The 27835-nt window shown below is 36.7% G+C and overlaps 4 protein-coding genes across 11 annotated transcripts in view; 2 read left to right on the top strand and 2 right to left on the bottom strand.

The window, feature by feature from the left end:
- The window catches only part of LOC112139607 (presenilins-associated rhomboid-like protein, mitochondrial), a gene marked incomplete in the record, with an annotated part of 6537 nt that extends 5464 nt beyond the window's left edge, over positions 1-1073 (top strand). The window contains 2 exon segments of the mRNA XM_024262438.2: positions 1-34; positions 389-1073. Of these exon segments, the coding sequence (XP_024118206.1) occupies positions 1-34; positions 389-521 (167 nt within the window).
- The window catches only part of extl2 (exostosin-like glycosyltransferase 2), a 4732-nt gene extending 1002 nt beyond the window's left edge, over positions 1-3730 (bottom strand). Inside the window, exons 1-5 of one of the 2 annotated variants that reach the window (XM_024262440.1) lie at positions 3575-3730; positions 2876-3300; positions 2727-2797; positions 2483-2598; positions 1976-2410 (exon numbers count right to left, since the gene is read on the bottom strand). In XM_024262440.1, the coding sequence (XP_024118208.1) occupies positions 2014-2410; positions 2483-2598; positions 2727-2797; positions 2876-3300; positions 3575-3579 (1014 nt within the window). In that variant the 5' untranslated portion in view covers positions 3580-3730 and the 3' untranslated portion in view covers positions 1976-2013. Of the gene's footprint in view, positions 1-1585; positions 2411-2482; positions 2599-2726; positions 2798-2875; positions 3301-3574 lie in introns of those variants that run through there. The other variant, XM_024262439.2, reaches the window with a different exon arrangement.
- A 147-nt stretch (positions 3731-3877) lies between these two features.
- On the top strand, positions 3878-8721 carry zgc:110366 (uncharacterized protein LOC550476 homolog). Of its 2 annotated transcripts, XM_024262434.2 has the most exons (9): positions 3878-4101; positions 4174-4243; positions 4354-4434; positions 4729-4977; positions 5109-5210; positions 6115-6206; positions 7585-7767; positions 7846-7905; positions 8162-8721. In XM_024262434.2, exons 3-9 carry the CDS (start codon positions 4359-4361, stop codon positions 8255-8257), a joined length of 858 nt encoding a protein of 285 aa, XP_024118202.1. In that variant the 5' UTR covers positions 3878-4101; positions 4174-4243; positions 4354-4358; the 3' UTR covers positions 8258-8721. The 2 variants fall into 2 exon arrangements, with proteins under 2 accessions (XP_024118202.1, XP_024118203.1); XM_024262435.2 differs by lacking the exons at positions 3878-4101; positions 4174-4243 and having other exon boundaries at positions 4257-4434.
- Positions 8722-8983: 262 nt separating this feature from the next.
- On the bottom strand, positions 8984-27018 carry rc3h1b (ring finger and CCCH-type domains 1b). Of its 6 annotated transcripts, none has more exons than XM_024262421.2 (20): positions 26649-27018; positions 25119-25515; positions 24511-24631; positions 22096-22335; positions 21820-21995; positions 21482-21682; positions 21250-21382; positions 21045-21163; positions 19689-19801; positions 19362-19598; positions 19033-19238; positions 15754-16163; positions 15523-15666; positions 15270-15431; positions 14832-15054; positions 13511-13601; positions 13313-13400; positions 12998-13204; positions 12808-12914; positions 8984-12734 (listed from the first exon to the last, which is right to left on the bottom strand). In XM_024262421.2, exons 2-20 carry the CDS (start codon positions 25347-25349, stop codon positions 12581-12583), a joined length of 3363 nt encoding a protein of 1120 aa, XP_024118189.1. In that variant the 5' UTR covers positions 25350-25515; positions 26649-27018; the 3' UTR covers positions 8984-12580. The 6 variants fall into 6 exon arrangements, with proteins under 6 accessions (XP_024118189.1, XP_024118195.1, XP_024118192.1 ...); XM_024262427.2 differs by having other exon boundaries at positions 12808-12911; positions 13511-13598; positions 26649-27017; XM_024262424.1 differs by lacking the exon at positions 26649-27018 and having other exon boundaries at positions 13313-13385; positions 25119-25349.
- Positions 27019-27835: the final 817 nt, after the last annotated feature.

Below are 27835 nucleotides of genomic sequence, written 5' to 3'. Positions count from 1 at the left end.
ATGCAGCTCACCTTGGTGGAGCTCTGTTTGGAGTGTGAGCGTCTTCCTACTTTTATAGTCAATTCATTTCCCTGTTTATGTTAAGTTAGTATAAAACATTGTGAACTGTTGGAATAAAAGTCTTGAGTTAGAATCCGTTTAACTTTTTTTCTATGATTTAGAACACTCACTTTTTTAACATTATTTAGCAACTTTTTAGTTTTTAACTTTGATCAAATAAAAGCCCTAAAAAGGATTGAAAATGTGCTTTAAGATTATCTATTATTTTTTACTCTAATGAAACATGTTAAGTACATTTTTTGACTGATTATCTTACATTTCAAAGTAAAAGCTTAAATTTTGATTTAAATATCTGTCTCTTTTTCACACTTTCTGTTTTATAATACAGATGGTACGTTGCATACGGTCACAAACTGATCTGGAGAAAAAGGGAACCTCTAGTGAAACTCTGGCACGACATCCGTTCTCCGGGCTCTAAGGGATCCAAACCTGGTTCTGGTGGAGGATCTGGACACCCATAAAACTCTGCAAGAGCCCAGAGATCCAAAACGTACTTCTGAATATGCAAAGACTTTGTTTTCTTCAGTGACGTAAAGTGGGGGTTCACTCGTGTGAGAGAACGCCGTTTCAATCCAAATTTGTTTGAATACTGTTTTTTTTTTTTTTTTTCCAGAGTTTTCTGTCTCTGAGTTGCAACTTAACAGGTTTTTTGTGGCGATGGACAATGGAAACAGTGGTTCAATAAAGAACAATTTGGTTGAGTCAAACTTTTGGTGCTAAAAAGCCAAACTTCATGCACCCCATTTTTCTGTTTCTACTGTTCTCATGTCCAGTCAGTGTTTGGCTTTGAGTGTGAAGCATGACTAAGTAAGAATGCTTGAAGTTGTTTAGGTTTTCAATTCAGTTTTGATGATTTTTTTCCATCCCAAATGATTTCTTAAGGTTGATTACTTAAACGAGTCAAGAAACTTTTAAATGGAAGTTGATGTGGCGACATAAGAAAAAGATGTTTAATGCATGTCGATGCATTTGCAACTATTTTTAACTCCTTAATAAAAATTTAAATATTCTCACCCTTGTTTGTCACAATATAGTTATAGGTAATAAAAAAATAAGAAAAAGTTTTCTATTTTCACTCCATAAAAAAGTTATACAGTCCAATGAACAGTTTGAAATAATTCAAAATTAATCTGTGAACTACCAGAAGTTAAAAAAAATAGTCACCAAAAACATAAATTGATTTCAAGCCTTTTTCCTTGGAAAATTAAATAGATTCTCCTCTCTTGACTATTTGTAACTGTCTGTCTGCAAAGATCTTGAAACACAAAAAATATATATATTTTCATGAAAAAAGAAAAATGCTTGCTTGGTTATCAGTTTGTTAGAGTTCTACTGGATGAGAAGGTAAGGACAATATAATTGTTTGACCGCTGAACCGCTTTGATCACACAGATGTGAGTGGGTTAAGGCAAATGAGATTATTTAGTTTAAAATAAATGTTCTGCAGTTTTTCTTTATTTAAATCTTCATTTTGAGCTTCTTTTCACATTTTACCAACATATATATGAAAAAACTTGAGAACTCATTTTTTAATTTATTTTTTTTATTATTATTATTCACCACAAACTTACAAAAACTCTAACACTCACGCGATAATTCTAAAAATCAGTCTATGTAAAATTGGTTACACATTTATTTGATTGCTTATTATTTTAAATGATCTTAACTACTCTTATACATTGAAATTTGATTTTTTTTAAAGTTTTTTTTTAAAGATTTCTCTTCTATAAACTAACATTTAAAAAAAACAACATCAAAAAGATTCATGACCATAAAACAGAAAAATGTAACAGCCAATCTTATGGCTCAAGTTTGTCCTCAAAAGATTCACATTTTAAGAACATCAAGTTGCTCCTCAGAGATTTCACCATCTTTGAAACACCAGCTGATCACAAAGTAACACAAATAAACTCACCAGCGTGATCATCTTCAGCTGTCTCAGAAGGAAGCTCCTCAGCCTCTACTCTTATGGTTGGCATAGCTCGGAAAACCCATCTGGGACACCATCAGGTTGGAGTAGCGGAGAGGCATGACGCCATAAATGTGCGTCAGTCGGTTCAGACAGTAGGACCTCTGGAGAAGATGTTCAGGACGGTGCCACATTCCCTGATATCCACTGTTAGCATCTTTCTCCAGGTTACGAAGGTCAACAGGTTTGACAAAAACCCCAGAAGGTCTAACGCTCGCCTTTGACTGTTTCCTTATGTGCAATGCTACGACAAAGTTCAGAGCGATGTCATCACAGTTCTGCGTTTGGTCCACCAGAGAATGGACTTCTTGAGGTTGATCCTGGAAGAGCTTCAGGTACCGACGGTGGAAGAAGGCTGCACCGATTAAAACCATGGAGTACCTGCAATGAGTGCATGTCAGCATTTGTAAAGCTGATAAGAGACTGTGAAAGATTCTATTTAAAATAACTCACCTGTCTCCTCCAGATGTTTCTGGATCTTGCAGCTCAAAGCTGCCGTAACTATAAACTCCAGCCGGTGTGGAAACGTGTTTTCGTGGGACAAAACCAACAATCTGGTCTGTAAATTGCTAGAAAATTGCAAATATTCATGGTTTAGCAATTGGATCAAAGGTGTGTGTTGCAGAGGAACTATCACACAGAATTAGAGCACAGAAGTTAAACAGAAATGCCGTTTGGGGACATTAAAAAGGTTTACCTTCCAGACGGAGAAAGCAAAGCTGATGTCAGGAACACTGATGAGTGTGTCATCATCCAGCATCAAAACAGCTACAGGATTAGAATAAAACAACTTAAAAACCTTTTGATCTTTTAGGATAATCACAATATATAGTTGTATTTACTAACCATCAGTATCAATTTCTGAAAATGGCTGCAGTCTGTTCCGCATCCGATTGATTTTCATTTCCTTAAAGACGACGGGTACCGGATGAGGACCCAAGGAGTCCCATAACTTTTCTGGAGTCTGCTCGCCAATGTTGTTCCAAATGATGACGATGCGCTGAAGATGAGGCACAGCCTGGTAATGGTTCAGGAGTTTGAGCAGAATATCTGTGCGGTTATAAGTCTGGATGATGATGGTGAACTTCTCCTCCTGTGGAGGCTCCGGCTTGTTCTGCGGCGTGGCCCGGCGCAGAACCCCCAGAACACCAGCACCTCCATGGTCCTCAGCTGGTGGAAGCAGGGATGTCAAAGCAGCTCCCACCAAGAGGATGAGGAGGATGGGGAAAACCACAAACTTTGGACGAATCCCAAAGGAGCAACGGGAAAACCTGCATTAGGGGGAGTGGCTCAGCTTAAATCCATATGAGGTTTGTTTTTACACAAAAATGTAAAGTTTTAGCTTAAATATGTTAAATTGTCAAGAACACAATGCAAAAACAAAAATTGAGGAGCAGTTTTCTCATTCTTTTCTATTAGTTTATATCTAAACTGACTTCTTTGTAATTTTTCACTCGTTTTTTGTGGGATAAAATCCCACTCCTTTTGTAAAATATAATAATTATCATTGATAACGTTGCTTTGTCGTTTTTTTTTATAACCTACCTCATTTTGTGCACAATGTTGACATCCCAGTTCGCTACATGGACGCCATGTTGTTCACGTAGCTGGAACGTCACATCTGACGTCAACTCTGACTTTTATGGAATTTTCCCCATTATTTCCTTCTTTTTTTATTTTTCTATTTTCAGAAAACCAAAACTTGTTTATAAACATTATAATATCTAAAATTAATTAAGCTCATTTTTGTTTAGATATTTTTTCCAAAAGTTACATCAAAAAGAAAAACAAAAAGGGGGGAATAAAGAGGCGGGCCCGAATTTTACTTCCTGAAATGTGATTGGACAACAATGGCTGTTGCTCATTTCGTTATGCCCCGCCTACTGGCTCTGGACAGCCCCCACGCGCCTGTTCCAGATTCATGAAAACTCAGTAAAACTAATATACTTTTTATATTACTGTTTTTATTACGATTTTTTCGTCTTTCATATAAAAAGAAATAACCCTGGTGGTCACTGCGGCTAAAGCGATAACAATGTATCAACTTTATACTGCTTTTCCAAACACGTCACGTGAGTAACCATCTGCAAAACTGAAAGTTAAAATGATTTACTTCCTTTTAATTTTAATTTACTTCTATTTAGGTTGTGAAAGAAGGAGACCCGCGTTCAGAAAGTAGATTCTGAAAAGTTTCATTGTCCACAAAAATACAAAGTAAGTTATGCAATGCTACTTTAGCAGAATTTCATACCAGTTTCTGTTGAAAAAGTAGTAAAATATTATCTCTTTTCTTAAACCCGTCTTCTATAATCATCGGCGAACAGATAATATGCCTTTAGTTCCGGAATTAAGATGCTCTACAATCCCGCTTTACAACGGTTTGCAGATCCCAATTCTTGGATTAGGTGAGTTTTATTTTGAAAAATATTTTTTTAAGATCACCGGAAGTGTGCAAATTCTTTAATTAAATGCTTATACGTTTCATGTAAAAACTTAGAAACTTCCACATTTGAAGTTGTGAGTCCTTACATTAATTAGAAAATGTGTTGCAAAATTTGTTACATTTTGTTGTTGTTTTTTAGGCAAACATTGGGGGTAAACACATAATGATTGCATTAATCAGTTATCAAATATTATTAAAAAAAAGATAACTTGAAGTGAATATATAATCTCATGTATGTATTTAATCTTTTTTTCAGGGACATCCCATGATGGTGGATATTCCCATGATGCCCTTATTTATGCACTTACTGAATGTGGCGTGCGCCATATTGACACCGCAAAGCGCTACGGCTGTGAGGGGGATCTGGGCAAAGCCATTAAAGAAAGTGGACTGGATCGAAGTGAACTCTGGCTTACAAATAAACTCTGGCCTGGAGACTATGGATACAGAGCTGCCAGAAAGGCTTGTCTGGACTCATGCTCACAGATGGGAGTTGAATATTTTGGTAATTCTATACATTATTAATTCTTTACTCTGGGAAATTAGACATATTAACCTTAAAAATTAAGAAGTAACCTCAAAAGGTTAAATTCAGATGTTTCTGTAGTGTTTGTTAATTCCTCTCTTCTTTTTTAGATCTGTATCTGATGCACTGGCCAGAGTCACTAAATCATGGAGGCTCCAACAGAGAAGTGAGAGCTGAGACCTGGAGAGCTTTGGAGGAACTTTACAAAGAAGGTAACAGCTGACTTAGAGAAATATTACTTTTGACTGCTTCTAAAATAAGTCTCAAACATTTCTCAAGGAAGTTGTAAAAATTGTAAATACAGAATTAAGGAAACTAAAACAATGGTTTGATATAAATAAACTCAATCAATGTCAACAAAATAAAATACATGATTTTCGTAAATTGTCATATTCCTACAGATTTAGTTGTTATAGACACTCACGTCATAGAAAGAGTAACTGAAATTGAGTCATCATGGACCAAAAAATAAACTGGAAGCCACAAATAAAGCAGGTCAGAACCAAAGCTGCCAAAGGCATTACAGTTTTGGGAAAAACACGTCATACACTCACTTATAAATTATTATGTTTAAAACCACAAACAACTTACTTCCAGCAAACATACAACAAATGTTCAAGGATAGAGATGGAGGTTACGATTTAAGACAACAGCTGAACTTCAAAAAGAAAAGTACTCGTACAACAAAAAAGAAAATGTGCCTATCATTTAAATAAAGTTTACATTTATTTAAAAAAACATAGAAGATGTCACTGTTAAATCTTCACAAGGCCTGAAATGATCATTATAAACATACAAGCAAATGTCATCGTACATACGTGTCAAACAGGAGGTAATTTGACGTGTTTTATGAGAAAAAAAAAACTGTAAATAGAAAAAAGGGGTGAGACCACACAAGACTTTTCTACTACTTAATCCTTTTCAAACACTTTGTTAGCTTTACTTGAATATTTTTATTTTTGTATTTTTTAATTCTTGTGTTTATTTTCATTTTGTGTTTAAAACAAATTTATTACACTGAATTAAAACTCTAAAATAGATATATAATTAATCTCTAGTTAGATAGTCACAGATGCATTAACTGTTTCATAAATTTGTACATTTCTGACATCATAGGTGTTTGTCGTAGTATTGGGGTGAGCAACTTTCTGATCAACCACCTTGAGCAGTTAAAAGAAGACTGTAGTGTGATACCACATGTTAACCAGGTATGTTTTTATTTTTACTTCTATTTATTCAAATGCATTATTTTTCTTAGAATGTGCTCGTTTTGGCCAAATGTTCTGTCTAATCGGTTCATAGACCAATGAGAATGATGTTTTTCTACATCACTGGGTACAAATACAGAAGTTTTCATAAATAAAGTAAGTAGCAATTTGTGCAAAAACTATTTTTTAGAAAGATCAGTGGGATGATTTACTGCACATATGTCAAAGTCAAGGCCCCGGGGGCCGGATCCGGCCCTCCGGGTAATTCTATCCGGCCCTCCAGATCTTTATTCCACTGTTATTAATGGTCCGATGTTATCTTGCGTTCATTTCTAACTTGTATAATTTTGACAAATTTGGAGAGTAAAATATTGAAAGTTATTTCAGGTTTAAGTTGATTTATTCTGAATTAATATTCCTACCTGCTTATTATTCATAATTATGTTGAAAAATTACGACCTTAAAGTTTAAAAGTTTGACTGCTAGCTTTTCGGACTATTTTGGCATTTACTACGATTTTTTCAGGATGTTTTAGGGGTTTAGCTAATATTTCAGCTACATGTTAGCTGTTTTGGCCAATTTGGGGTTTCCTTTTTTAATTTTTTTAAACTGTTTTGGAGTTTTGCTAATATTTACACGCTAGCTGTTTTGGCTAATTTGTGCTTTTTTCTTAATTTTTTTCACTGCTATTTTGAAGTTTAGCTATATTTTCAGCTACTTTCAGCTACTGTTTTGGCTAACTCAAGTTTTTTTTGCTAATTTGGCTCTTAGCTAATATTTTAGCTGACTATTAGCTGTAGCATTTTCAGCTATAAGCTTCAGTGTTTTCATCTATTAATTTCAGCATCTTCAGCTATCAACACTAGCATCTTCAGCGGCCAAATTCATGCTAGCTGTTTTGGCTAATTTAGCCCTTTTTTCAGGTTTTTTAGGCTGTTTTGGAGTTTAGCCAATATTTCAGCTATATGCTAGCTATTTTGGCTAACCTAAGTCAGGCTAATTTGGCATTTAGTTAATATTTTAGCTGGCATTCAGCATTTTCAGCTATCAGTTTCAGCGTTTTTAACTATCAGTTCCAGAATCTTCAGCTGCCAAATTCAGCTTGCAGCATTCACACTAGCATTGTCATGAGTAATGCTATATATCTAGTTCAAAATTATGTTAAAAAGTGACGGTTTTAAAGTTTTAAAATTTAGTTTTAGAGTGTTCAATAAATGTTTATCCTGTTCGGCCCACAACCTGAGGTGTGTTTTGGATTTTGGCCCCTTGTGTGATTGAGTTTGATGCCCCTGCTTTACTGCAAAAATCTTCCTCCAGTTACGTACAACCTAGTTATGCTCCTAACCTTATGATATTGGTGGTTGTGCTGACTTGTCAGGTGGAGTATCATCCATACCAGCAGCCCACAGCCCTGATGGAGTACTGTGCTGAGAAAGGGATTGTGTTTGAGGGTTATAGTCCTCTGGCCAAGGGTCAGATTCTCAGCGATCCCACTGTTTGTCAAATCGCACACAAGAACAGACGAACGCCAGCTCAGATCTGCATCCGCTGGAGCATTCAGGTAGATGTGCATCATTTTAGTTCCATCAAATGAAAATACCCATGAACGCCTTTGTATTTGGTTCTACGTTTTTGTCAGAATGGAGTCGTCACGATACCAAAGTCTACCAAAAAGGACAGGATACAAGAAAATTGTCAAGTGAGTCCATTTTTCTTTTTTGATTTCAGAAATTGTAGTAGTTGCTCGCACCGCCACACTTTAAAGCTGAAGAATTATCAACTTAATTGTTGGAGATCAGTTTTTGGTTAAATGCAGTTTACTAACAAAATAAATAGAAGTAATACCGTTGAGTTAAAAAGGAAGCTTTAAAAAGCAACTTTTTAAAATGTGAATAAAACAATTGTTTTTCTTATTTTTACCAAGTACTCGATTACTTTGTTCTTCTATTTCACAGGTATTTGACTTTCAGCTGGAAGACGCAGACATGGCTGCTTTAGGGAGCCTGCATGATGGGAGACGCGTCTCTTGGGATCCAACTAATGTGAAATAAGAAAAATAGAGACCGTTCTGGAACCTTCTTTCAGTGTGGAAAGATAACTGATCTAATAAGATGTGTCTGTACAGTTTTTGAAAGAAGGAATGAAGTTTTTAAAACTTTAACAACACATTGTGATTATTCTTGTTTGTGTCTGTTCTACTAAGCAGGCTGTGGTGTAGTGGTTAGCACTTTTACTTCACATCTAGAAGGCCCTGGTTCAAATCCCAGCTGGGTTCTTTCTGTAAGGACTTTGCATTATTTCCAGGTGCATGTTTTCCAAAAATGTGCCAGTTGTGAATGGAGAGGTGAACTCTGCCTTCACCCATCAGTAGTAGGGATAGGCTCCAGTCGCCCCATGACCCCAAAAGGGGTTTAGTGGGATTTGAAGATGGATTTTCCACAAACACTTGTGTTGCCACTTTAGGTTTTGGTTTTACTTTTTTTTTTTTTTTTGCATAATAAAAAACTGCCTTTAACATTCGTGTTTATTAAAAACTTGAACCGAATAATAAAATATGAATAATCCAAGTCTTTTATCTATTTTAACCTTTTTCTGATCACTAGAATAAGTAGAAAATGTGAGAATTAGCTAAGAAAACTGTGTGAATTTTAGCATTAATCTACTTTAAAAATGTATAAAATTCATACCAAAAAGGTGAAATAAATTAGAAAAAAAATCTATATGTGGTGATGGTGCTCCTTTAAGCAAGAAAAGTGACACAAATTGAAAGACAACACTCAAGAGTTAGCAATATCATTTATTCTTTTCCCTCAGCTTAGAATCACTGTTGCACATACTTTACATTGTGTTTACTCAATTTAACAGGATCTTTTTTTCCTCTAATAAAACATCCAGTTTGACCTCCCTCTCATATCAAACAAAACAAAAAAGCAGATTGTATTATACAAAAATGCAAACCAATTTTCACACAGTGAATTCTCTTACAAAGTCATAAAATGGCATTATAATGGCTACATCCACATTGGAGGAAGATAATTCTAGACATTCCTTAATGGAGTATAATATACATATAAAAACTTTTTTTTTCTTGTTGAAATCAAACCTGTACCTTAATTTAAGAGATATTTTACAAGGGATTCATCATATAAAAAGCCATTTGTGAATTTTCCCCAGGAAGTCTGGGAAAACGTTGTGAGCCTTAAACAGCAGTAACAGAGGTCAGTGGTCAAAGGTGTGGGGGGGGTAAGGGGGGGTTGACTGTCTGGAAGAGGTGTAGGCCGCAGTTCCACTCAGAAACAAACAAGACTGGAACACAGATCCTTTTTCTCATTGACGCCATGCAGCCCTGTGGAAATTAAAGTACGTCTTTCTATCTTTTCAAGAACCAAAATGATGCGTGTACAACTTCAGATGAGTCTGTGCTAAAAGTATTTCTATGCACCACTGTACACAGCTTTTGCACCTTTCTAAGCAGGTAAATAGCGATCCCTCAGGTCATTTGAAGCTGGTTTTAATTTAAGATCTCACTCTCTTCACACAGTTGTAGTAAACATCCCTGTACGTTACTGTGAGGAGATTCTCCTAAAGGAATTTTAGTACTTAGACATGTAATCAGCTTTTCTGTAGTTGGGGTTGACTCGTATTTAAGTTATCATAAATTAATTTAGCCAATTTATAATAAAGCCCTATTCCTTAAATTATATTTTATGGTAAGTTTTGGTAGAATCATTTTAAGCAACTACCTATAAAAAAAATAAAATAAAAAACAACACCTTAAGCAGTTTGCCTCACTCAAGTCACTCTTAAAGCTGTCGAATAAAATCTGACGATGCATTAAGACTTGCAGGTCAGTAAATTTACTCAACTATTGCAAAACAAGCAGAAAACAAAAATTCACAAAAAAGTATTGTTGCCATTTCAGTTTGGGGATTTTTTTTGAAAGGAGGACAAGACTGGGATCTTTTTGAGTCCATCTATGTAACTCGTACGTTTGGATTTGTGGGATTTTACGCTCCAAAAGCAGAAACAATGGAATAAAGCAATAAAAAGGTCAGATTTACCTTTCCTTTTTTGAGGCAGTGACTGGCAACCCCCAACACTGTTCTATATCCTCAACACTATCAACTGGTACAGCACACTTTCATGGGAGTTAAGGAAATTAAAAAAAATAAAATAAAAAAAAGCTGAATCAGGGTACAATTTCTACAATACAGTCTAGCACACACAAGATATTTCCATTTAAATTTTCTGAAGTTACAGATTTTTGTCGTCTTTGAAATCATAGCCTATAAAGAACATCTTTGTTTGAACACAAAAGATTAAGTGAACAACCATCAATAAACACAGAGGTCCTTCATCTTGAAAAGGATAAAGTCTGTGCTGGCAACCACTGGACAGAATACAAACACGCACACGGCAAAAAAGAAACAAAAAAAAAAGGATTCTAAGTAGAGATCATTTAATATAAATGCTGAGCAAGTAGAGTAAGAGGTGGCACGTTAATAGTGCTTTAGTATATTAATGTATGAATACATACTTGTATGTATAAGTGAGCTGTGTACCTAAAAAATGTAGCAAGAGCAGCCAAAGGCTTTAAGAGTAGATGGGGGAAAAAAAGTAAAAATTTGCCATCATGATGCTGAAAAGTTGGCTCCCATCAAGAACCGATGAGCACGACAGACACAAAAAGATTTGTGTCTATTAAAATGTGCTCATTAGTTAATGGGGGTTTATATATATAAAAAAAGTCCGTTTCTGAGGGCCCCTTGTTTGACCAAATTACAGAGTCTATCTTTTAACCGTTTCATCCCAAAGACTGCTTTGCTCTCAGCAGGTTTCTAACTGTTTACAAAAAGGCAAAGAGCTCCATGTTGAGCATCGGCAGTAAACAATTTATATTTAATGGAGAAAGAGCAATAAGTAATGATGGTGATGGTGACAGCACGTTACACAAAAAGGTTTTGTATAAATAAATGGTTTTGACATTTAAAGAACTACAATAAACGCACGGAGCTTTTTGAAGATCTGTCTTTTTTTTTTTCTTCCAGCTGCAAACAGAAAAAAACGCTTGAATGTGGTTATCTGCACCGCCCAAAATCTTAATCATGTAAAACACAAGACAAAAAATAATGAAGTTTTAAACAATGCAACACCAATAAAGGCAACTTCATAGAAGTTAGGAGAACATATGACAAGATGATCCCAATGGGGAGGCTTTTCATGTGGCCAGATTAGACGCTCTGAGGAGGGAAATGATCGACTATTGGAGGTTTTTAACCCTGAAAATGCACATTTAGTAAACAAAAATGTAAAAATCCTGTAATAGAGTGAGAATTTAAACCGGTGAAAACAAAAATTTATGATTTTGAAGCTTCTGATGACCCATTAAAACATTTTTAATTTCATTTATTTTTTTTTTTTTTTGCATGAGGCACTTCTTTTTCTTTAAACTAATTGAGTGTTTTTTTCTCTCCCGCCTAACATTGAGGGCAAGTGAAATTCAGTGCATTGCCCGAGGACACGTGACCTACCGAGGGGTGAGGAATTCAACTACAGACCAGCAGAGTGCTCCACCTGAGCTCCAAGAATTCTTTTACAAAAAAAAAAACAATTAAGATGGCATTTTATTGTTTTTGCCGCAATCTTTAAAACAGAATGCTTTCATTTAATGTCCTAAATAAGAACAGATATTGTGTTTTTATAAAAATGCAGGAATAATTAAAAGATTTTGCATGTGAGAAATAAAGTACAACCTTTAAGACCCCCCCCCAAAAAAACATGTAAGTGGTACAGTCTGGATGATGTTTCCCTCCTCAGAAATCTACGTCTGGAGAACCTCTTAACGATTTTGGGGGCGAGTACCCAGCCATGGATGTCTGTTCATTCCTAGAATACCTTTGTAGATCATGTGACGGTTCCTCCGAGCACGTGACAGGACAATGCTAGTTAACTTGTGAATCGCTACATTTAACTGGTCACTCACAGGAAAGCGTCTAACCCAAACCAAACTAATGAAGTCTAAAACTTTGCCTCGTCTGTTGTGTTTCAAAAATACAATGGCCGTTTCTACTTTAACAACTGTCAACATCACCATCATTTTTTTTTTCTTCTTGTATATATCAATCGCAAGCTTTGCTGATCTAATCCCAATACAAAACAATTAAAGAAAAAATAACATACACAAATGTTATCATATGCTCTGGTTTCCAGGCAAGGAAAGTCATTAAAAAAAGCTCATTCACAGAACAAAAAAAAAGAAAATTCTTCACGGCAGATACTGCTCATCTTCTAAATAGAACGGTTGTGTGTGTCCTGCTTTTTAATTGACTTTTGTGTGTTCATAAAATCTGCATGTGTGTGGAGATGAGTACTTCTTAAGAGCATGAATGGACACCATTTTTCTGCATTTCTGAACCAGCAGCATCTGGATCAGAACACAGGCTCAAAGCAGAAGTCTTGTTTGTCAGCGCCAGCATGGACCCGCCCATTGCACTTTCTTGCAGATTGCTGGAACCATTGGACACCTCGCTGAATTCGGAGGAGAGAAACGTTATGACAAGAACAGATGTGAGAAAAGCATCAAAAAGATATTTACACCTACCCAAGACCCAGGGAAATGTCCTCCAGCTGAGCCTTGTGCTCCGGTTGTCCGTTCTCTGCAGGCTTCATCTTGTACTGTTGAACATCATGGCTTACTTGGTTTTCCTGCTTGTTTTGTAATTAAACAAATATACTTTTTAGCAATTTTCCTTTTTATCAAAGCTTGAATGTGCACAACAAGCTCCTCTCACCATAGCCATCTCACGGGTTCTCATGCCAATTTCTCTCTCCACTTGGTGGAGCTCCAGGCTGAGCTGTTCACTGGAGACGGCTGCTGCACTAGCTCCCCCTGCTGGCCACTTGGGCTGTTGCTGTTGTGTAGGCATTGCTGTCTGGCCCTGGCTGGGCTGTGCATTCTGACCAGCTTCCCTCTGCATAAGTAGAGAGTTACTGGCAGCCTGGAGGGAAAATGAAAACCTCATATTTTAATCATTTTTTAATCCACACATGAAAACAACCCTTGAAATTTGACATTTTTTCCACAAACTTTCCAAAGATTTACACACCTCCATATTGTGCAACTGAGTCTGTTGGGTGATCTGCTGGTTAACCTGCTGCAGCTCAATCTTTAACTGTTCTCTGTCAGGGGCAAGGCTGGCATGAAAATTCAACCAAAAAACAACATTTTTTTTTTTAAACTGCTTTGAAAGTTCAACATGTTTATTCACAAAACTAGTAATGACAGAAAGACACAGCCGACTCACCGGTCACTGAAATGTCCCTGAGAGGAGGGGGTTTGTTGAGAGGGGTATGAAGGCCCACTCCATGCGCCATGACTTCCGTACGAGTATTCTGCTGTCAGGAAAGCAGTGAAATGAAAGGAGTGAGAAGCTCGTTCAGGAGGAAGTCGAATTTTCAGAGTGGAACCTCCTCCAAAACTCATTACAGAAATCCAGGAGGAAAACTTACTGCAGTTATCAAAACTGTTTATCTACATTAAACGTTTTGATAACAGATATTACGAGAAGCAATGGGGTTTGAGGAGCACCAAGTTAAAGTCCCACTTCAATCATTTTTTGATCTATTCTAAAATCGTTCCTAGTGGTCTTTTAAATACAAATATTTTTAAGGAAAATTAAAGAACTTCTGTCGTTTTCCAGGACATAGTTTCTGCAGAGCGGCAGTAGTTTGTAAGAAATTCCCTCCAAAGCTTACAGAGCTTCACAACACCAAGCTAGCATTAGCGAGCAACATCGAAGCTATCCAGATATACAGTTTTGAGCCGGCTCAGACCAGGAAAATACTTTAATGGACATTATTGCATCTATTTGTCTGCAGGTGGATTCACTGTAATCAAGCAGAGTGGGGAGCTTGTGGCCTGCTGATTGTAGTGTGTGCATAACAGCTAGAGGCTTTATTTAACTGCATTTTTCTTCTGCTCTTGAATTCACCACGATTTGAATAAATACTCAGAAATGCAACTTTTAGCTTGACTTTCTTAATATATGTCCTCCGTCATTACAAATGCTACAAGAACATGTTAAAAAGGCCAAAAACACCATATTCATTGAAGTAAGATATGTTTAGAATGCAGGTTCTAGTTTTACTAAAATCCAATAGACTCAGGAAACACTACAATTGATGATTTTTCTAACAATGCATCTATCCAAGAAACTCAAGAGTCAAATCCTACTGTTTAACATTGGGCTCCTACAGCTAGCTTTACGACTCTGATGCGAGAGGAAATCCCACTGATGATCACTTTCGATCCTTTTTTTTTTGCTAATGCCCAAAATGTATTATATGAGTCACAAATCAAGAATTACACACACACAAATCCAGAATTACGCATGCACAAATCAGAGTCTATTTTCTCTCCATAGGTTATCATGTAAACCCACATCGCACCTGGGCTGTAACGTTTGCTATGTGAGCTCAGAGTAAGAAAACCTTAAAGAATCTACATCTAAACAGGGTTTTCCTGCATTGAGAATATGGTGGCAGCTAGCCATCAAAACCACAACAACCAAAGCGCCAGAAACAATGTTTCATAGTCAACAAAATCTATCATTCACAGTGTCTTACCTGACATAGCCATGTGTTTAGAGCTGGGGTTCTGAGGGGCGGAGGGCATTGTCTGCACAGGGAAATTGGTCTGGTAGCCTGTCTTTGAAGTGCGAGAGATGGCACCAAAGCGCGACACAGTGGGCTGGGGTCCAAACGGGATAATGGGGTCGTCATCTTTCACTTCTGTGCCCCTCCGTGGAACATCTAAGGATAGATCTCTTGAACCCTTCGCGTCCACATTCTGACAAAGGAGAGGAGCGATACAAACAGAAGAGGTTAGTGTGTGGAGGTCTAAAGAGGGAGAGACCAAAACATACATTCTATAACCACAGCATGAGGTAAAAACATGATTAAAATCCCATCAACTAGCATCAAACTGAAATACTCATTGAAGACGTAACAATTTCCATCTCTGATGTTGACTATTGCAGCATCTTATTCTGTATCAGCTCTTACCATCATGTCCATAGGAACAGTAACCATAACATCTTTGGGTTTGGCATCCTTTGTACCAATGTATGAACCAATAGTTTCACAGGACCAAGGGGAGTACTGGCCCGCATAGTCGGGCTCTCTGAATTTCATCATCGGTTTGGAGCCATCATCACCGTGCAAACACTGCAAACACAAAGAGAAACACACATTTATCTGTCACAACAGCATAACGAGTGATTATCAAACTAGAGATATTATCTGAAACTGGACCCACCTCAGAGGGGTAATCGCTGGGGAAGGTGTGGGAGAGAGTGGGCGAGGGGGCGAATGGCGGCGGGGAGATGACTTTCCTTTCCTCAAGCTGTGATAGCAGCTCCCGCCGACGTTGATGCAGGTAGTCAAGGCTGGGCTGTGACTGCTGCAGACAAAAAAGCAGAAACATGACAAGTGTGCTGTAGATTGGTTTGTAAATAATAAAAAATGACAAAACATAAAGAGGCTTTACCTTGACAAAAGGCCTCATTGATGGAGGCTGGGCTCCTGGTGCATAGTAGCCGTCCGGTGGGTAGCGATCGCGGGCACTTGTCTCTTGGTGGTAGAGGGAGCCAGCCTGTCCTGCTGCGGGCGGGGGAACGTCTAGAGGGACTGGACTCTGAATTCTCACATGGTCGTCCCTCTGAGACGGATAAGGCTGTGGGGGTTGTGGTGGGCGGCTGTAGGAGCCCGGGGGATTTCGGTCATAGGGAGGGTGGGGATACGGGAAATGCTGGCTGGAGTGAGGGGCCTGGTAGTTATGCTCTTGGTGGTTGTAGTTAGCATAGGGGTCTTGGTAAGGCAGTCCTGACTCACTTGGGGGAGGAGGGTTACGCATGAACTCCCCATGAACATACTGGGGCGAAGGTTGGTATGGGTAACCTGAAGAGAGACAACAGTTCAGATTAAAATCACATTACTAGACTAAAAATAACTTAAAATTACAGATAAATCTGCTTTTTACACCTGTCAGACATAAGGGTTTTCCAGAAAAACAATATATTTTTATTTCTTTTTATTTAAACTGCACAAACATTTAAAATAAAGATGTCTAAATCATCTAGAAAATTGTAATATATATATATATATATATATATAGAAAAAAACAACAAGGTAAAAGCTAAATATATTTTTGGAAATGCTTCAAATTATATATTCAATAAGCATATAAAGTACTTTACACACAATATTTATATCATCAAAACATTGCAAAAACTGAGAGAAAAGAATGCTTAAAAATATTGTTGAAAATACCAAATCTATCTGGAGTTCACCTTAAAATACAAATGTTCTCGTCCCATCCCCCTAATGTCCAAATTAAATCATGAATAAAACAGTTAAAATTATTTTGGGGTATTAATTGTTTTTTTGAAACTAACTATGGGAACATTTAAATATTTAAAATAATAAATATCCGTAAAACGTTACACTCCCGTGCTCGCTTTTCCTAGTGATTTTTGATCTCTTTGGCTTGCCATACAATGTCCCGGCGAGACTGTTATGGAGCCGCGAAGCAGTTATTTCAGGGCATGTTAAAACAAAGACGATTTGCATGAATTGGACACGAACTCCATTCGATATGAACGAAGAGTTGATTTTAATAATGCTAGTGCGAGGTGCGCGCGTAGGGGGGGTGGGGTGGTCCGCGGTACACACGTGTGCCAGTCAACAAGTTTAGCCTTCTCGCTTGTGCAGCTTTTCGTAGAAGATCGTGATAAAACGATCTCTCAAAAATGAAACATTATCAGCTTTGGAGATCGTAAAACAGTTTTGTACCATCATATCTATCCCCCACCCCTAATAGGAAGCCAAATGTATACAGCATCTGGTAACAATTTTTTTTTTAATTCCTAAACATCAAATTACAAACGGGTCAGAATATTTGTATGTAGAAACTAAACAATTCATGGTAATATTTAAAACTGTGATTTCTAACAAATCAAGTTTTCACAGGTTTATGTAAAAATCAGGAAATCTCATTTAATGTTTTGTCATTTGCCAATAATAATGTACAAAATCCAAAAACGGCCAGCTCTACTTATTTTTTTCTTTTATTGTTCTCTCGTTGTAAAATGATATACTATCTCATTATTATAAGAAAATTAAATTTGTTTTCTTCACTTGTTTTAAGCTTTTTTATTTAGTGGCTAAAAACAAAAACAGTAGCAGAAAAAAAACTCCACAAAAGTTGTTTTTCTAGCTTATTTTTTTATTTCGTAGTGGATCTACATTCCTCAACCATCTTAACTCTGTCCCTCCCTTTATTTCCCTAAAACCCCTGAACAAACAGAACCGATGGCCGATGAGCACCACTGCATGATGTATTCAATGAGCTCCGGAATTCAGCGGACCCAAACAGCCACTCAGCCCAACTCGGTCTGCAACAATACTTTTTTCATTTTTACACATTTTACAGAAAAACAAAGTAGTTTTTCAGAAAAATGTCGACACTATTAAATCGCTAAAATATAAATGGATCCATTCTTCTGGTGTTTGAGATTTTTTCTGATTTGTTTTGCTGCAGAAGTCCAAAGCTCAGTGAACGCATCACTCAGGGGACCAGGTGTCTGTGATTCAACCAAGTGAAGTCTCGGAAAGGAAGAGAAGGACACTATAGTGATACAGTATATTCATTATTTTGCTGTGACAAGGAAACAAATTTTGTTTTCTCATCATAACAAGATCCACTATCTTGTTATGATGAGAAAACGATAAAAAAAAAAAAGTGTGGCACGCCGTTTTTGGCTTTTGGACTAATCAATGTGAAAAAATACAAAATAAAAATGTCATAAACTTCATATACATTTATCTTCTCCTTAGAATGTTAAATCTAATTCTTGTTTAATCCAATGATATTTGGATTATTTTAAAGAAACGCTTAAACACTGATGGGTACAAGTGCAGTGTAACATTGTTTTGAACATAGCTTTTATTCTGTGAATAATCTCTTTAAACTTTAGACAAGCTTTGAGTTCCTCATTCTTTTACTTTGGTAAACAATAAACTTCAGTCAACTCCCTATTTGCATGCATGCACACAACATTCTTTTAATTGTAATCAGAGTTCTTTTCTAGTTAAATAAATAGGGCAGGAGATTTCAAGTGGACAAAGAAATGTCGCAAATAAATATAAACTATCAACATGCATTTGTTGCTGCTTTAACTATTATTCTTTGTTATTAAAAGCACCAGAGGAAAAGATGAAGTCCTTAGTTTTCAGATATAATATAGAAATCTGATGACAAATGATAAAAAATCATCAACTTGTCCTTCTACTCTACTAATATCCCTTTTCCTCATCATTGTATTGAATGTTTAAAAAATGTATGGATCTTTTGGGGTATTTAATTAATGCTGAGAAAACACATTTAGTCTTTTTAAGCTCTGTTCCTATTTTTGATTTATTTGGTTTATTAGAAGCTGGCTGTAGTTTTTCCTGTTTGTAGAGGAACAAGTATTTGCAACGCAGGCGAGTCTCTAAAGGTGCATGACTACATTTCTGGCATACATACCACAGCTTTCATTAGTTTTTGCAGAGTTAAAGGAAACTGCATTTGTTTTTACACAGCTTTAGTGTAATCCAAGCAGAAGAGGCAACAAGACGTGTGTTAAAATGTCAGTACATAATATTTTAAAAGTCTTTATGAAATAACCAACACCAGTGAAGCACAAAACGTGAATGTCAACATCACATTATTTCTTCATTAGTTGGATCTTTTTTTTTTTTTGAGAGATAAATAGTCTTAACTTACCCGGGGGGTACTGAGGGGGCTCATACTGAGAGGCAGGTGGTGGGCGAGAGTCATAGCACAGGTCAGGGTGTCGCTGAGGATACACCGGTGAACCTCTGGGTACCCCAGACATATGCTTCACTGTTGAGAGGTGATCTGCTGGCATCCGTGGGTGGCCCATGGCATGAGGTGGGATAGGCATGTGACTTTTTGGTCCATGGCCCAGGCTAGAGGAATATTTTAATAAATCAGCCTCTTATACATACATACTAAAAATCACTACATACTCTAAGCAATACCAGGAAAATCAGTGCAGATGGTATTTTTTTATTTTTTAAATAATAACTCACGGATCCGGTGGTGATCCTGGAGCGTTTGAACCTCTTCCATCCATCTTCATGGGATCAGTCAAAATCTTATATGGGACAGTGTCGGTGCAACGAGGGATAAGTTGGGGTAAATTTGGTGTCCCGCTGCCATTGGTGAGGGGAGAGGGCTTCCGGGTCACACCTGCTTCCAGGGGGATCCCCTCCTCTGGCAGAAGCACACCTGAGCGGGCTGCCAGACGCTTATTCATCTTACGATACCTAACAACAGAAAACAGATGGAGGGTTAGGAATAGAACAGTAAATGTTGGATAGAGCATAATTATTGCAGTAGAAGCATCTTAGACTCACTTCTCCAGTTCTTCCTGAGAATGAGCAAAGGTGCAGCTGGCTCCACGAGGACAGCCTCCCTTCTGCTTCATGTCACGACACATGTAGGTCTTGTATTTGCTGTGCTGAGGAGGCTGGAGGGAAACCATAAACATCACTCTGTTTACTATTAAAGACAGAAACCTTTTTTTGAATGAGGTTTTTGTTAGACCTCAATATGAGCATATATAGCAAGTAAAACCAATGAGCAGTGGTGTATGTCACTGCTGAATCTCAACTTCTGTGTGAAAACCCAATAATACCACAATATTAAAGATAAAGTGTCCCTTCCCCATATTGTGGTTCACCTTTATTGGTTTTGCTGATTTTTATTTTACAGTGCAGTGTACTGTATCCTGATTGGCTGCTGACTTTGACAATCTCCTCTGTGCCGTCTCTTGCAAAGAATCCATTCAGATTGTCAAATTTATCTAAATCTTTGTGAGCAGATCTTTACTTTCATTCTGTAATATTGGACTTATTTTTCAAAAAAAGTTTGAACTTTGAAAGTTTAATGAGAGAAAAGTGTGAAAAAAGCACCATCTGTTTCAGAAAAGGATACAAAGTGTGTAGTGTAGATATTTTATTAGCTTTTAATGTATATGTCATTTGTAGATTTTTATTCCTCTTAGTGTTTTTATTGCTTTCTTCATCATGGCCAAGGGACCACAGTAGAAAACCAGCCTTTTGGCTAATTCTGCCTTTTTTAAAAACCATGTGTTAGTCCTGTTTGATCATGTGGTTTTCTTTTAAATTGCATTGTCCCCTTAAATAAAATTAATAAATATGGAAAGGACATAAAGTGTGTAGTGAGGGGTTTTCCTCCTACTTCAAGGATTTCCCCTGTCATGCAAGCAAGGAAACAGCGTTCTTTCACTTTTGAAGATCTCATAATTTACAACAGCATACTACTGTAAATATCAGATTGTAAAGAATATTTTGCACTACAACAGAGCAGTTTCTACATCAAAAATACTATTTTTCGTTCGATTAAATAAACCTTCCATTATATTCATATTTTGATAAGACATCCAAAAATGACAAAAAGAAAATACTATTTCTAAAAAGAGCTCTAGGCAACAACCAACAAACTTTATAGTTTATGAAAATATTTAGAAGAAGTAATAAGTTTCTCCTCCAAAAGTCAATCTAACACATTGCTCAACTGTTTTGCCCAAAATAATCATGGCAAACAGCAAAAAATACATGACATTTAAATGAATACATCTGAGGAGATTAGTATTTTAAACGTTAATAGTGTTTGTTTGTTTTTTTAGATCAAAATCCATCTGACAACTTTTAAATACTTTTTGCAGTGCAAAACACCAAAACACTGACCTGTTGAGGGTCAGCTCCTTTCTTGCTGTGGTTCTGGATAAAGTCAACTAGGCCGTGTACCACCGTTTTCACTGCTACCAACCCTTTCTCAAGCTGCTCCCACGTAGGAGGAGGAGCGTCTAAGAAAACAAAAAAATCAATTAGAAACCACTCAGTCTGCACTACATGATGTACTTCCACGAAATGTGCAGCAAATGTTTCTAACCTGGACTGGGGTCGATGTTTGCCAGTAGTTCCAAGTGGGGCCGCAGCCTGTTCAGGTTGGCTGGGTCTCCGGTCCTCTGCAGTGCAATTGTCAACTCCTGGACACTTTGGGCGAAAGATGCTGGGGTCTGCAGCTAAATAAAGTACAGAAAACACAATAGAAAGGAACATTACAAATGTAGCAAAGCAAAAACTGGCAATTGAACTGAATCCAGAATCAAATTGCTATGTACCTTATCTATTATAGACTGCATGTGAGACTTGTGAGATTGATCTCCATATAACAGAGAAGACCACTGGTCAGGTGCTATGCGTAATCCACCTTCCATGGCTATCTGCACGATCTGAGAGTCATGCTCACGTCTTAGAGCCTCGTAAGTACGAAACTCTTCCTTCAGCTGCATCAAAGACGAATCTTCATCACGTTTGGTGACCTAAAGAGTCAAAATAGACAACTCTGTTCAACATCTAAAGAAACTATTCAGTGGCAAATGATTATAGAAACCTGTATCTTAATATCAAGACAATATTAATTAATCGATATTTCTTCTAGTTGACAGATGGGACACACCTTAAAGCAGGAAGCCCTGTAGAGGAGCTGCACCACGTGGCCTATGCTAGTTTTAGAGGCCTGAGGGAAGCGTGGTTCCAGCCTCTGGACCACAAAAAGAACCAACACTTTCCTGGACAAAGCAGAACCGTCTTCTAAAGCAAGGAGGACCAACTTAAGAGCTTCCTCTTGCATTGCTATAGGTGGAGAAAGGAGCAATGAAGATGTTAGGTAACAAAAGATTTGAGGAAAAACAAAAAAGAATCTTAAAACTTCAGTGATCTTCTTTTAAATTACCTGGACCTAAGAACTGACATCCTCGAGCACGGACAGCAGCCCAAAGGTTGGAAGAGAGCTGCTGTGGGTTCTGGTGCTGCAGGATGAGTTCAGTGACAGTTCGTTCACCGAGGGAGCGGGCAGCTCTCATGGCTCTGACGCGGCCCTCTTCCTCCACCAGCTGGCAGTGGACCAGAGTTACCAGTTTCCTCTGCATGGGTCGACTCAGGATGCTTTGGGCTGTACTGCTCAGACCCACACCTGCAGACGCGTCACAGGTGAGGTTAATAAATATCACCAAGACTGGAGCATAAAGTGCATGTGATCCAAAATAAACCTATGAGAGAACAGTTCAGCACAGAAAACTCAGTCTGAGTAGATGCAAAAATAGACTTGAAAGGACGAGTGGAACACCTAAAGTGAAACCAGAGAGAAGCAAAATGTCAATAGAACATGAACCCAGCTCAGACTTGTAGTGGAAACCTTCTTGTTAGGAGTCATTAGAACTAACATTGACATCAAAATGCTTCAATAAAGAAAAATTATTGTTCAAAAGTACAAAATGACTTAACAGATTAATGAACTCTCTCTACGTTCAAACTTTATCACTTTATTAAAAAGAAAAATACACACTTAATTTTCCCCCCCAAAATAGCTACAAAAAAAGTTAAACTTAATGCATTATCAATTTTTAATGGCAAAATGTAAAAGAATACATATATTAAAACAAGGATTTCTGACAAAATACATCAGTGGTCAAAATGCTGCAGATTATATGTGCTCTATTTGGCCAGAGCAGTTTAAAATAATAATAAGGATAATCGTCTTAGTGACACGAAGGAGAAGGGACATTGGTGTTTTGATCATTTCATTTTAACAAACTTCAGTGTTTACAGGTTGGATTGATTATTTTGAGCCATAAGATATACCAAAACATAAGGAAAATGTAGACAACACATTTTTTTTTGCACCAGGTCCATTAATGTTTCTTAAGCTATCTTTCTTAAGCTTGTTTTGTTATCTCTGTGGATAAAAACATATTTTTATAACCAATGTAATATTCTATAATGTATTGTTCTTAACACTTTAAAAGAAAACGGTGGTAATTCTATAGCTTTAAAAAAAAATGTGTCTGCGGAAATCGGTAATTGTCAGGATTTATGTTACTATATTCACATAAGAATAACATGTGAGAATCTACCAAACCTCAACATTTCCTCCTTTACTAGACATTCCTATGATCAATCATTAACCCCAACAATGACTCTGTAAACAAAAACTATTACCCTCAAAGGAATAACTGACTCAGAGATACCCTCCATAATTCTATTTATGACAGTGACAATGCAAATATATTTTTTTCTAGAATTTTTCTCCTGAGTTCCTGCTACACTGTGCTTCACAACCACTGCTAACATGGTGACAAAGTAACTTGACACACCATCTGCAGCTCAACTTGTAGAACTATTTGTGTCAGATTTTTAGTCAAATTAAGAAAAATTAAACTCAGAAACTTGAGTTTTGCTCCTATCCAGTTTAGAAGTCCACATAACCGTGTAAGGAGAGCTACTTAAATACAGAAACCTGCACATTTCTTCAAAAGAAAGCAACAGAATCCATTTGACCTACTTTGTTAAAAAAAAAAAAAAATCAATTTGTTCATTTGGTCTTAACAATATATTGGACGCTGTCAATATCCAGATATTCACCAAAAACGATAAAGAAGGAGCAGTAAATGTGAATTATCCATCTTATGTATCCTTTAAGTCACATGTGTCAAAGTCAAGGCCCGGGGGCCAGATCCGGCCCTCCAGATTATTTAATTTTATCGTCATTAATGGCTTGATGTTATATTGCGCTTGTTTCTAACTTGTACAATTTTGACAAAATGTGTTTTTATATTTAAAGTTATTTAGGTTTAAGTTGATTTATTCTGGAAATAATATTCCTGCCTTTTTAATATTCATTTTAATGTTAAAAAGCTATGGTTTTAAACTAAGTTTTAAAAATTTAGTTTTAGTGTGTTCAATAAATGTTTATCTTGTTCAGCCTGAACCTGAAGTTTGTTATGGATTTTGTCCCCCTGTGCGATTGAGTTTGACACCCCTGCATTAAGTATTTCATAGAGTTATTTAGAAAACCATTAGAGACATCACATATCCTTAAATTACACAAAATATATTTAGGATTATTATTGAAAATTATAATTATTAAATGTTGTAATGGTGTTTTTTTTTTCCTTGTCCACATTTACTAGAAGACTAATTAAATTTTGTCCATTGAATTTATACATTGCATCTTAGAAGTGCTTTTTATTTTTCAACAGATAATACAATTTCAAAACAATATTGCACTTGTAACGGCAGTGCCCAAGCATGTCTCTAAATTTTAGTGGAAAAATAACAACAACATTGACAGATGAAAATGCTGAAGTACCTCGGTTGTTACTGAGGGGCTTGAGGTAAAGGGCCAGCTCCTCCACACACTGCCTGGCCACCTCATAATTCTGTGAGTCTTCTGGACTGGTAATCAAGGCAACTGGCTGAGCCTTTGGAACCTGCAAGAATAAAACAACAACCACAACTTAGTGCAGGAAACACAAAATACATGTAGGATAACTTTTTCTTAAGCTTGTAAAATAAAGATCATTAGAAAAGTAAAAAAAAAATCCAGTTTAAAAGCTATATAGATTTTTCTTGTGAAAATCTTGAAATTAAAAGTTATTTTTTTATGTGATTTCATATTTTCACACTAGTTTGTAGCAATCATGTAATTCTGCAATTGTACTTTCATTTGGACAAGATATAGGACAAACTGGTTTTACCCAATGCATTTTAGTGTCGTCAAACTTATATAACTACTTTATTTTGGTGTTACATTCTAATGCATTAGTATTTGCTCATTTATGCGAGTAACTGGATTAGGACAGTCACACACATTTTTGTTCTATGAGCAAAACACTAAAGTCACACATTGCTGCAAAAGACAAACTCTTTCTAAAAAGAGTTTCAATAGCTTTACAGAGACCAAAACCAGTGGCTTACCTGGCCTCCCACCAGCTGCAACAGCGCTGTGTTCACAGGTAGCTGCTCAATGTCTGTGCTGATAACTGTCTGGTCAAAGGGACAGGCCTTTCGGTGCAGCTTGTTCAGGCACATCTTGCAGACAGTGTGTCCACAGCCCAAGCTGATCGGCCTTCGGACAGTTTCCTCGAATGTTTGTGTGCAGATCGGGCACAGCAGAAACTCTGTCCATTGTGGTGCTTGAACTGGCATGGTTAAAGGTTAATGGGATGAGAGTAAGACTTAACACAAAAAGAAAATATAATTATATATATAGAGATATATGAAAGATTCCACTGGAATCAATTTTTTTCCGAACTCAATCGTTCTTAAATCTCTTCACACATTGTGGATATGGGATCACATCTCGTGATGAGTACTGAAATAAAGAACAGAGGGGAAAAAAGAAAATATTAAAGATTATAGCAAAATAAAGTTGTCATACATTTAGAAACATTAAAGAATAAAAATAATAAAATATGTTTGTGATTAAATTTGCTTTAAATATGTTTAGGAAGTAGCTAAAAACTATCAAAATCCCTTCCATATGCCCAACGTAAGATTAGTTACGCACAAGAGTTAAATCGATTATAACAAGCAACGCTTTTGCAAAATAAACAAGGAAAAACAACTCAAAAATGGCCAAAACAATCGATGTCTGACGTACTTGCAGAAGCTTGTTAACACTATGACTATGGACAAAGGGTACTGAAAGAGCTAACAAGACTTTCTGCGACATCGAATGTATAAACTAGTCATTCTTGGGAAGAACAAATAGAGTGAAACCAACCTTAAGCGTTACAATTTAGTAAAGAATGGTTCAGTATTTTGCTAACCCGGTGACAAGTATTACAATATTCTGTTTATGAAATACTACCAGGCTATGTGTTAGCTTACTTTTAGCTACATCGGCTAAGGGTGGCTAGTCTGTTAGCATAGCTAACGAGTAAAAGTGAACACATCAAAACAAATAGCCTCTTAATCGAAACACAGTCCTTTGTTGACCAACTTCTAACCAATATTTTTAATGTTGACAATAAATTAGCTTTGTCAAACTTTGAAAAATATTGACTGCTTTTTAGCGTTGGTCGAGGAAGCAGCAGCGAAAATACAAGACCGTACAAACAACGACTTCAGTTGTAGTGATATTATGTAACGCTAGCATTTCAAGCTAACAAGCATATTTTCCGTATTATATTCCAACAGTGTGGAACAATAAAAACTAAATTCAATTCAGTATAGCATGAGCGTTTGTAATTATGACAAAGTATTACGTTCGTTGCCTTCTAATTAGCTCAAATGCGCCACTTGTCACTTAGCACAAGAGGCTAGCAGGCTAACGAACAAATGCTAGTGCTAGCTGCCGTCTAGCCGTTAGCTTGTTAGCTAAATTTCTTCATGTTAGAAACAAAACATCGTTTTTATTTGTCCATACGACAAAAACAAAGCCTGCCGTGTCTTGTGTTCGCTTCCGTCATGAAAACATCATCAAAGTTAGCAAATATTACTCACTTATTCCAAAAGAATTGGAAGAACTTCATCGTTCTGTAGAAAACTGTTGCTATATTTTCTTGCCATGTCGACTGTGCAGCTTCGCTGCTGCCGAGGTTTTGGGAGGGTGTCAACTCGGAGACGGACTCCCAGCCGGTTACAGCAAGCTGAGCTGGACAAGATGTGTGTACGTGATCGTGTTTGCATGCGAGTAACTCTGTGTTCCAATGGCTCCCTCTAGTGTTGGTAAGGGTGCATAATGGGGCGATTCCATGTTTCCATCTTTAATGGATTGTTTTTGAAGTAGATTTAATTAATTAAAACATCTAAATACTATTGGTAGGGTTCAAACGTTTCTTATTGAGGTCCAAAATATAGATTCAACTCAATTGTTTGTTTTCTGCCAGTCAGTCACACCCCATTTTTGTGTTAAAAACATTTAATCTATTTTTTAAGGATTCCTACTTTTTGTAATGCATACAAAAGAGCAACTCTTTACATTACAGAGGTTTTATATAATAAAGTCAAGTAAAATATGCTTTGCATACTTTTTACTATACACAAATTCATACATTACTACTTCTAATCATGTTGTTTTGAGTTTTTACTAGAGCAAAATTGGAAACATTATTTATTAGCCGTATTTTGGCTTATTATTTTTATTTATTACAACACATAATCAAGAAAAATGTAAAAAAAAAAAATAGATCATGAAAATCTATGGCCATAAGAAAATAACCTTATTGTTATCTTTTTGCTTCTTCTAGGTTTTATTTTTTTGGTTTCCTTAATATTAAATTTCCCAAGCGCCTGTGTTATTGTAACTTAACAATAATCACCAACTGGAAATGTAATTGTTTGTATTGACAATTTACAGTTATCCTTATCAAAATAAGGATCACAGCACACCAAACCATCTCTCACAGCCTACCGATAGACCGCGCACACTGGTTAAAAACACTGCACCACGCCACCGTGCAGCCCCTGTCTGGTTGCATCTGGTAAAAAGAAGCCGTCCTAGTAAAGTGTTTTGACATCAAGGGTCAGATGTACCATCTGTTTGTTCTGTCTGTTTGATTTTGATGTGTACACTTGTGGATGTGAAGGGAAGACTGGGCTTTCAGGAGATAAAAAAGAAGCCTTTTTGATCAGCTAAAAATCATTTCAGCATTATATCCGTCTCATATATATTGTTTTTTTATGATACA

The sequence above is a fragment of the Oryzias melastigma genome, unplaced genomic scaffold (genome assembly GCF_002922805.2).
Source record: "Oryzias melastigma strain HK-1 unplaced genomic scaffold, ASM292280v2 sc00306, whole genome shotgun sequence".
Taxonomy (NCBI): domain Eukaryota; kingdom Metazoa; phylum Chordata; class Actinopteri; order Beloniformes; family Adrianichthyidae; genus Oryzias; species Oryzias melastigma.
Note: the sequence above shows the minus strand (reverse complement) of the source record. Positions and strands in the feature narration are given on the sequence as shown.